The 10478-nt window shown below is 46.1% G+C and overlaps 1 protein-coding gene across 2 annotated transcripts; it reads left to right on the top strand.

Annotated features, from left to right (window-relative positions):
• Nucleotides 1-4227: 4227 nt before the first annotated feature.
• LOC123137596 (WD repeat-containing protein 44) lies at nucleotides 4228-10253 on the top strand. 2 transcript variants are annotated; one of them, XM_044557414.1, is made up of 7 exons: nucleotides 4228-5963; nucleotides 8047-8137; nucleotides 8239-8396; nucleotides 8486-8537; nucleotides 8712-8794; nucleotides 8869-8973; nucleotides 9195-10253. In XM_044557414.1, the coding sequence occupies exons 1-7, from the start codon at nucleotides 4632-4634 to the stop codon at nucleotides 9375-9377; spliced, it is 2004 nt and encodes a 667-aa protein (XP_044413349.1). In that variant the 5' UTR covers nucleotides 4228-4631; the 3' UTR covers nucleotides 9378-10253. The 2 variants fall into 2 exon arrangements, with proteins under 2 accessions (XP_044413349.1, XP_044413348.1); XM_044557413.1 differs by having other exon boundaries at nucleotides 4241-5963; nucleotides 8880-8973.
• Nucleotides 10254-10478: the final 225 nt, after the last annotated feature.

A 10478-nucleotide genomic window follows, 5' to 3' on the forward strand; every position in this document is an offset into this window, starting at 1 on the left:
CCATTGAAAACTTGGTGGATTATGTTTAAGGGTGGGACCTCCTTTTTGGTATTCTCATCGAAAGTGTGATCATCATGAAATAAATATCTCAACAAGTAATCACTATTGCATAAAATCACATCTATCACTGGTTTTTCATGATTCATACCATAAAAATCAAAGATCTCTCTAGCTTCCTGTACTATGTAATCAAATTCATTCATGAGGACAAGGGTAGCTATATTCTTAGGTCTAGGATTTTCTATAACCGACAACTCATAAAACAATCTTTGCAAAGTAGGATGGGTGCAGATAAATCTTCTCTCAAGTTTAAGAATAAGTGCAGAAATAACTTTGGCATAATTTTTGGTTCTTTTAAGTATAGGAGCATCATTACAAGCCAAAGTTCCAGTGCAATTAAAGAATTCTTGGATAACACTTTTGTCTATAATATTCCCATGTCCCACCACGAAAGTTTTAGCATCTAAATTGGTAGGAATTTCAGTTTTAGGAGTTTTACGATCCTTAATTTTTTCCATACCAAAATCAGTCATGATAGCAATTTCAAGCAAATGAACAAGCACACAAAGAAGCAAATGGAAAATATTATTGCATTTTTGTAAAACTTTTTTAGAAGTGGGGGAGATGAAAATGAGAGGCAAATAGCAAATAATGTAAATGCAAGGAGATGAAAGTTTATGCATAGGTACTTGATAGATGTTGATAATGTCTCCCCGGCAATGGCGCCAGAAATTATTCCTGCTACTTGTGAACTGCGTTGGGATTTCCACGAAGAGGGGAGGATGATGCAGTATAGTACAGATAAGTATTTCCCTCAGTTAAGAACCAATGTTATCAATCCAGTAGGAGAACCACAGAACACCTCGTTAGCAACACCTGCACACAAAATAACAAATCCTTGCAACCCAACGCGAACAAGGGGTTATGAGTCCCTTGACAATTAGTTGCAAGATTAAATTGTGTAGTAATTGATAAATATATTAAAAAATACAAAATAAAATAAAAAAGTAAAATTGTAGCAAGATATTTTTAGGATTTTTAATATATGATAAAAGTAGACCCGGGGGCCATAGTTTTCACTAGAGGCTTCTCTCTTGAAAATAACATACGGTGGGTAAATAAATTAATAATGGGCAATTGATAGAAAAGCAAATAATCATGAGATATCCAAGTCAATGATCATATATATAGGCATCATGTCCGAGACAAGTAGACCGAAACGATTCTGCATCTACTACTATTACTCCACACATCGATCACTATCCAGCATGCATCTAGAGTATTAAGTTCATAAAGAATGGAGTAACGCCTTAAGCAAGATGACATGATGTAGACAGAGTAAACTCACGCATAAATAAACCCCATCTTTTTATCCTTAATGACAACGATACAAATATGTGTCATGACCCTTTCTATCACTGGGATTGAGCACCCACAAGATCGAACCCATCACAAAGCACCTCTCCCATTGCAAGAAAAATCAACCTACTTGGCCAAACTAAGTCAATAGATTAGAGAGAAATACAAAGCTATAATAATCATGCATAAAAGAGTTCAGAGAAAACTCAAATAACATTCATGGATAATCTGATCATAAATTCACAATCATTGGATCCCAACAAGCACACCGCAAAAAGTGATTACATCGAATAAAAATCCAAGAACATCGAGGAGAACATTGTATTGAAGATCAAAAAGAGAGAGAGGGATCCATCTAGCTATTAACTATGGACCCATAGGTCCGTGGTAAACTACTCACACATCATTGGAAGGACAACAAGGTTGATGTAGAGTCCCTCCGTGATTGATTCCCGCTCCAGCACAGTGCCGGAAAAGGCCTCCAGTTGAGATCTCACGAGAACAGGAACTTGCGGCGGCGAAAAAAGTATTTTGGCTGGCTCTGTGTTGGTTTCTCGATTTTAGAGAATTTATAGAGGCGAAGATTTGTCAAACGGAGCCACATGGGCCCCACGAGCCACCAGGGCGCACCCCCCTATGCGTGCCTTGATGCCTTGTGGGCCACTGGTCCATCTTCTGATCCTCTCCTGAAGCTTCCAGGGTCACTTGTGTCCAAAAAAAATCTCTGAAAAGTTTTGTGGCATTTGGACTCCATTTGGTACTGATATTCTAAAAAACTAAAAACATCAACTTACACTAGGCACCAAGTTAATAGGTTAGTCCTAAAAAATGATATATAATTGCTTGTAAACGCATATAAAACATCCAAGATTGATACTATAATAGCATGAAACAATAAAAAAATATAGATACGTTGGAGACTTATCAGACGGCAATGTGGCGCTCAGGGGTGTGGCCGTGTTTCGCTGGAATCGGAGGTGCCCAGTACTACAACCGACACGTCAGGGAGCCAAAGACAGTGGCCACCGGTGCTGCAACCGGCAATCGTCGATGATGGAGCGAGGTGATGACACAGAGGCCGGTCAAACATGCTGCAACCGACAAAACATGGAGCTACAACCGACGAGTTGTTTTGCTAGGACAGACGTGATGCGACCGGGGATGGTGATCCATTTTTTTTGATGAAACTAGCTTTTTTTGCTGGGACCGGCCGGAATTTTTGCTACGAGCCATCGACGATGAGCCATTATTTTTGTTGGAATCGGCGAGTTTGTTGAAACCATGATTTGTTTTGTTGAAACCATGCATTTTTTGTTGGAACCATGCATTTTTTGTGTTTTGTTGGACTATGTATTGTTTTTCGAAATCATGCTATTGTTTTGCTGCAACCGGCACAAACACTGTCCAAATCACGGTCGACACGAGATTGCACTGCAACCGTCGTCGGGGCTGCGGGAGGCTGTAGTCCTGCTTACGGTGACAATGACACGCGACGACGATGGCACGCGATGACTAGAGACCGGCATGCCACAACCGGCACCCGGACGCACTGGAATTGACATGAGGACGAGCACGAGGCCGCGCGGGTTGCCATCGAGCACATGGTTGAGGAAAAGCGCGGGGCGAGTGCGACAACACAGGTTGCCGCCGAGCACTGGTGGCGTGATTCCTACGAGTGTTGTGTTCAGATCGAAGAGAAGGCTCTGTTTGGATCCATGGCTTAGAGTTAGTTTGAGCTAGTTTGGGCTCAAACAGCCGTAAAATATTTAAGCATGAGTGCTAGTTTGAGCTAGTTGCATCTAACCCATCAAAAGAAACTATCCCATCCAAGGGGTGCTAATTGGAGCTAGTTCTCCTGGGCCCATTAAAAAAGTCTGTCTATCCCTGCACCAGATCCCTCCCTCCCGCACCCTGTCGTGCAACTCCACTCCCGCACCCCCCTCATGCGTCTCCTCTCCCGTTCCCCATCGCGCCGTCGACACCCCAGGCGCGCCCTCCTCCTGCCGCCGCTCGCCCTCCAGCCTCCGAAGTTCGCCCCGCTCACCCGCTCCCCCATCGCCCGTCGTCGTCGTCGTCTCTCTCTCTCTCTCTCTCTCTCTCTCTCTCTCTCTCTCTCTCGTGTGCGGCAGCGGCGCATCTAGCAGGGAGGTCGTGAGAGGTTAGTTCGTTCGTTCCTCCTCCTACTCGTGCGCGTGGCGGGGATCTGAACCGGCGGCGCGATTGGATCCGTCGGAGGCCGGCAACTGGGGCTTGAGGTGGCGTGCGTGGCCGATGATTGAGGACTGGGGGGCGGCTGTGTGTATGTGGCGATTGTGAGTGGGAGGAGGCCACACAAGAGCCGATCACACCAAATCCGACAGGAAAGAGGGTTTAAAGGAGCCAAATGATTGACAAAGTGCATTTATTATCAATCTAACCCTGTCATCCAAACACCTCTTTGGCTAGAATAGCTCGGAATTAATTATGAATTAGAAACTAACTCTAACCTCTAGCTAAATTAGAGTATCCAAAATGGGCCGAAGAGAGATAATCCAACGTCGCACCGCGATCGGCCGAAATTTGGACCGGTCGACCGGCGGGTAGCATCCGCGCAAAAAGAAAGGGCAAAACAATTGTACTGCTGCTACGGAGAGCCGTGAATGCAATCATCTCGTCGCCTTGTCCACAAAGCGGCGTCATAAAAACACCAGCGACACGGCTGCGATCGGAAACGGCGCGGGCGGTTGTTACCCCTGTCGGACCGGACGGAACAAAATTTACTCCCTCGCTGCCAGGCTGGCCCCCACGGCACCCGAATTTAACTCGCCCGTCCCGAGCGGAGAACGCTTCGCCTCTGCCTCCGCCAGTTACCATCAGGCAGGCAGTACACACACTACACACACTACACAGTAGAAACCGGCAGGCAGTAACGAGTGACGACACCGCACCACCATCACCACCATGAGCGGCGCAGGCGAGGGAGAGGAGAGGACATTTTACCGCGATGACAGCAGCGACGGCGACGCGAGCGCCAACCACCCTTAAGTAAGACGGCGGGGGAAAGGAAAGGGAGGAGGGAGGCAACAGCGGGTCGCGATTAAGCTGTCGCGCGCGGCAGGGAGTGGCCAACTGCTGGATCTGACGCCACTTTGCTGCTACGACTTCACCATCTCTCCCCCCCTCGCTTCGCCCACGCCGCCCCCCCTCCCCTCCCCCTGTCGCGCAATTCCTCGAGCACCGCGGGCGCGCGCGCGGCCCCGATCTCCGCGGCGGCGGCCAATGCCGGCGGCGCGATGAGCGTGGAAGACGAGGTGCTGGGGGAGGAGGGGGAAGAGGACACGGAGGAGCTCTTCTACGAGTCGCTCGACCGCATCCTCTCCTCCTCGGCCTCCTCCACCTCCGCCTCGGACGACGACGGCGTCGACCTCCCGCGCCGCAGCCGCCGCTACGATGCCGCGGCGCTCGACCTCTGGACCTCCCAGCCGGCGCCCATCCAGGAGCGCCGCCACCGGCTGCTCCAGCTGATGGGGCTCGCGGGGGACCCCTCCCTCGCGCGATTCGAGATGGGCCGATCCGCCTCCTACGACGATGTGGGACCGCGGCCGGCTTCTCCCGTCTCGCGGTCCAGATCGGATGGGGCCTCCACCGCGAAGCCTCCGGTTGGAGGCGGCCGTTTGCGCCCCACCTCGTCCGACGCATCAGATGCCAGTGCCACGCTGGAGGCGGTCGAGGAGGACCCAAGCTGCTTGATCAGGAACCTCGACGACGGTAGCGAGTTCGTGGTGAGGGAGGAGTTCGGGCTCCGCGAGGTTGGTACCGGCCGCCAGCTTACCGTGGAGGAGTTCGAGCTATTCATCGGCCGCTCCCCCATCGTCCAGGAGCTCATGCGCCGCCAAAGCGTCACCAACTCCAACCCAAACTCCAATTCCCAAAGTGGCGCCTCCACCCCCATGGAGAGGTCCAGCTCCGGCTCCAGCAATGGCGGGGCGCGTTCTAGGCGGCGCAGCAGCTGGCTTCACACCATCCGCAGTGCGGCTGGCTCCATGGTCACCTATTCACGTGACCGCCGCGGCGACGACAAGGACACGTCCTCAGAGAAGGGTGGCCGCCACTCCAGCTCGGCTACGGAAGACAGCCAGGATGGCGTTGCACGCCATGGTCCAGACCGTGTCAAGGTGCGGCACAACGGCAAGTCATACAAGGAGCTCACTGGCCTGTTCATGAACCAGCAGATACATGGGCACAAAGGGTCCATTTGGAGCATCAAGTTTAGTCCTGATGGGCGATACCTTGCAACTGCTGGAGAGGATTGCGTGATCCATGTTTGGGAGGTGTTGCACTCCGGAATGATGAAGGAGGAGAGGGAGGTGGGAGATAATGGGACCTGCAATCCTTTCGCTGCCATGGTATGTGATGAGTCACTGGAGCTAATGTTAGCATCGGTTGCTACAGAGGGCAGCCATTGGGAGAAGAAGCTGCCAGCAACGGATCTGCACAGTCGGAGATCTGGGGGCTCAGACCAGTTGATGGTGCCAGAGCATGTGTTTGCACTGTCTGAGAGGCCTGTTATAACCTTCGCAGGGCATTTAAAGGATGTGCTTGATCTCTGCTGGTCCAAATCTCAGGTAAAGCTAACACGTTGTAGTCTTGCTTCAATTCCAATGTGCGAATACTTTTGAGTGTAATCTTGAGATGCAGAATGTTCTTTGAGTAGAATGAAGTTCAGGATGGACAATAGTCCCAGTGATTAGAAATAACTACCCCCTCTTTAGTGGTCTAAAAAATCTAGTATTTCTTTACGGAGGGAGTACATTTCTGTATTCAGAAATGGAAAACCAGACATAGTTATCAGACTAGGGACACCACGTCGTCTTACCTTGTCAAGGTGGCATCCTGATCTGGTGTACAATGCTGGTATTAGAAGTGTAAATCTAGCTGGTTCAGGATTAGGCAATCCGATGTTGAAGCAAAGGACTTATAAACTAGGACTTTTGAGAGAGGTAGGGACTGTGGCCACCCCGGGGGCTAGGTAGAAGAACTGTTCTTTTACTTTCTTGCTTGATCAGAGGTGTACGAGAGTCCAATTGTATAGGATGACTTAATTGATCCACAAGATGGATGTGAGATTTGAACTCTCTACCTTATCATATCTGGATTCTTCTTAATTGATAAAATATGAGGATCTTGTCCCTAACTTGGTGCTGGGTCATGTACTGCACATACGTAACAAATACACATTAATCTGTTGAATTATTTGAAAATAATTATGTCCAGAGCCTAGCTGGAAGACTACATCATATAAATTTAACAAGGTTCGGTGAAGAGTATAAGCAGTTACAAACCTTGTCTCGTCAGTGTCGGTTCGCTGTTTGCATTATTTCTTGCTCATTTATCACATTAAGACTTAATGAGAACCAACACATGTAAACCCTTGCGCTCTAGCAAACTGCATTATTTATTATGTATCTATTGTTCCAATTGGTTCCATTTATTGAAGCACTTTGTTTTACTCCATGTCAAATTTAAAAGTGGATTGGCTAGGGCCAGGACACTAGGATGAGAGACATGTAAATTTTGCACTGTTTGCTTGGATAGAGAGTGAGAGGAGAGTTGTCAAACCTTCATCAGTGACACAAGATCAGATTCCAAAAAACTATTATGAGCTGTTTTAAGCTGTGAGCGGCGGTGGCGCCAGCATAGGGGCAACTGTGTGCACTTGCATATTACTTCGGCCATTCTGAATTTCTGACCACCGCACACAGATACGCGCACTCACACACAAAAGAAGGCAAAAGGATAAATGACGATTTTCTCAGAAATATTATTTAAGTACCTCTGGTTAATTACTCCATCATCCGCCACTTAATCAGGTTTCTTGGTCATTTATACTTTCTCACATCTCTAAATTTACATTTTTAGCGTGAATTGTATATGGTGTGCAATTTTAATTGAACTTCAACTTGCAGTGTGTTATAGTTAGGACATTGGCCATCTTGTCAAAAAACGTCTTACATTATGGGACGGAGGGAGTACTAATTAGGACATTGGCCATCTTGTCCAAAAATATTCGCGACCACACCCGCACCCGTTTGCACACCTCCCAGAGAAGAGAAGATTGATAAAACTAATATTTCTTGGCAATACCGTTAAAGTACTGCTGGTTAATTACTCCATCACTTATCTACTTAACTCAGGTTTCCTGACTATGTATGCTTCCTTGGCATATCTAAATTTGTTTGTGTTTAGCGCCAACTCAGTATGGTGTGTAATTTCAATTGAACTTTAGCTTGCAGTGCGTTATACAGTATAGTACTAACTAGGACATTGGCCATCTCGCCCAAAAAAATTACTCGCTAGCTGAATGTTGACTTCAATTTCTTACCATGCTGTCCATATCATTGTAAATTCAATTCGCTAGCCCAAGCTGCCGTCCATGGTACAGAACCTGAACATGTATTTTCAGGTATCTATGCAAGAAACTCTAGGGATCTCTTCCGAGTACTTTGATAAATAAATAACCGATTTCATCTACAATGTTGACTTATTATTGAAGTTAATGCATTCCAAGCTAATTTTGAAATCATGGACCTCTGATATAATCACCTATCCAAACGATAATTCTAGGAATGTAGCAGCACAATTTGTTATGGTTTATTTTTGTTACCAGTTATTCCAGTCCCTGAGCTTCCTTTTGTAACTGATGTGCAGTACTTGCTTTCATCATCAATGGATAAAACTGTACGGTTGTGGCACATGTCAAGCACTTACTGTTTAAAAGCCTTCTCCCACAGTGACTATGGTAAGAACTAAGAACTATGCTTTCAGAAGATTTCTCTCCATGTGCGCTTAACCGCACTGATAGCACTGTCCTGAAATTTCTCATATCATTTTTTGATTCAGTGACTTGCATCCAGTTCAACCCTGTTGATGATAGATACTTCATTAGTGGTTCTCTGGATGAGAAAGTTCGAATCTGGAGTATACCGAAACGTGAAATTGTTGATTGGGTTGATCTACATGAAATGATTACTGCCGCATGTTATTCCCCCGATGGACAGGTTTGACTTTTTTCATAGTTCTAAATTGGTCAACAGTGTTTATTGGCTTATTGCATGTTCATTCTAACATGTTTTTATATTTTCTGCAGAGTGCATTCATTGGCTCCCACAAGGGCAATTGCCACGTGTATGACACGTCTGGTATATATCTGTCCCTCTCTCAATTGGTTGCATTGTTTTGCTGCTGTGACCCCTTTTTTTCTGAGGACTCGGCTAGTGCTGTTATCTAAAGATTGCATTCGCTGTTGTTATCCAGTTGTGCAAACTGAAGTTTATATGTTTTACATGCCTAACATTTTTATATTTTGTGACTAGATAATATGCTTTGTTACAAGAAACAAATTGACCTGCAACTCAAGAAAAAGAGATCCAGTCAGAAGAAAATCACAGGATTCCAGGTACTTATCTCACGCACCTGGCATACTTGAGATATTTGTCCTGTCCCATTATATGTACTGACACTGAATGATAGTTCCTCAATAGTTTATCCCAGGAAGTTCTTCAAAGGTCATTGTCACATCTGCGGACTCAAGAATCCGAGTCGTTGATGGCTTCGAACTACTTCACAAGTTTAAAGGTAGGTAATACTGAGCTTGGTAATGTCCATATTGGTGCATATCATATTGATTCAGCTTCCTGTGACAATTGGTTTGGTCCAATGGCACCGCATCCACCTAGCCCATCCCGAGCCTGACTTCCACACAATCTTTCCCTTTACAACACTCGCTATCTATTTCAACTTTCAAGAAAATGAACCTTTTTCTATTCTGCCAGTTGGTTACTATTATCGTTTTTCAGGGTTTCAGAACACCAGCAGCCAAATCTCAGCTTGTTCAGCTGCAAACGGGAGGTACATTATTTCTGCGAGTGAGGATTCACGTGTATATATCTGGAGATACAGTGATGATTCCAAACCAAGCAGAAAGAAGAACATTGTTCCTGTCACAAATACCCATGAGAACTTCCGCTGCGAGAGAGTAACAGTTGCTGTTGCTTGGCCTTGTGCTGGCGCCAGAATGACTAATAGAGCTGTCTCCAGGAAGCAAGATAACTTGGACTGTGTGGCTGGTAATGGTCATGTACTTGGATCTGAACCTGCTAAAGAGGATGAGATTCCTGCTGTTCAGGACCAGAGCAACACTTTATGTAACAATGGCGCGACTTGGCCCGAAGAATTGATGACAAAAACAAAACAAAGCCCCAAGTCTAATACAACCCATTCCGGTGATGTTGATCAAGCTCCGAGTCCGCCGGCCTGGGGCTTAGTGATCGTGACAGCAGGCCATGATGGTCAAATCAGAACATATCAGAACTTCGGTTTTCCAAGTATAACATCGATCTGAGTACCCGTATCGTAGACACTGCATTGCAGGACTGTAGTTTTGTGTACATAGATGGAGATAACGGGTGAGTTGCACATCATTGAAGGATTGACTGAGGTTGCTCCTTGGTGCGCCTGCTTCAGAGTTTCGGAATCTTCGACTAACATATTGTCAGGGCTCAGCTACTTCGATTCGGTATGACATTCATTTACTCTAAATTGTACATGAAAGTGAAGCCCTAGAGTGACGGCTGTCAGCTGGTTGGAGTGATATCGTGGTCCTCTCACCCAGCAGCCTCGACCTTGTAGCAATTGTCTGCTCGCCCTTCCCATTTTTCTCATCTTTATATTATATATTTTTGTAAGAAAGAAAAATCTCAGTGCTACAGAAAAGAGAAAATCAAAAGAGTTAACACATAGGGTGACAGAATTCGTTCTGCTGGCTTTCCTTTCCTCTGAATGTAGGTAGAAGTGGAAAATTATCTTACTGTAGCTTTTAGACCATTCCATGAAAGGCATTTTCTTTTGTTGCTTTATCTGAAGTTATATGAGTCTTGAAATACTTGTTCGTTCATTTCTACCATGTCTTGAGTTCGCAAGTGGGTAGTACCTGCACTGCCCGCTATAAGCCAAAACTCAAAATGAGCCTACTTATCAACAACGCATCATCTGTGGTCAACATTCACTTTCAGGAGAAGCGAGATGTCATCAGACGTAACCGCTGGCGAAGGCTACAGAGCAAATTTTATAGCCGCTGAAAC

This window comes from Triticum aestivum, chromosome 6B, assembly GCF_018294505.1.
Source record: "Triticum aestivum cultivar Chinese Spring chromosome 6B, IWGSC CS RefSeq v2.1, whole genome shotgun sequence".
NCBI lineage: Eukaryota > Viridiplantae > Streptophyta > Magnoliopsida > Poales > Poaceae > Triticum > Triticum aestivum.

Excerpts from the sequence above, each read along its gene's own strand:
- LOC123137596 (XM_044557413.1), top strand. The coding sequence starts at position 4,632 with ATGAGCGTGGAAGACGAGGTGCTGGGGGAGGAGGGGGAAGAGGACACG. Across the intron at positions 8,397-8,485 it reads GTTATTCCCCCGATGGACAG|AGTGCATTCATTGGCTCCCA; the intron begins GTTTGACTTTTT and ends TATTTTCTGCAG. Across the intron at positions 8,795-8,879 it reads AGAAAATCACAGGATTCCAG|TTTATCCCAGGAAGTTCTTC; the intron begins GTACTTATCTCA and ends GTTCCTCAATAG.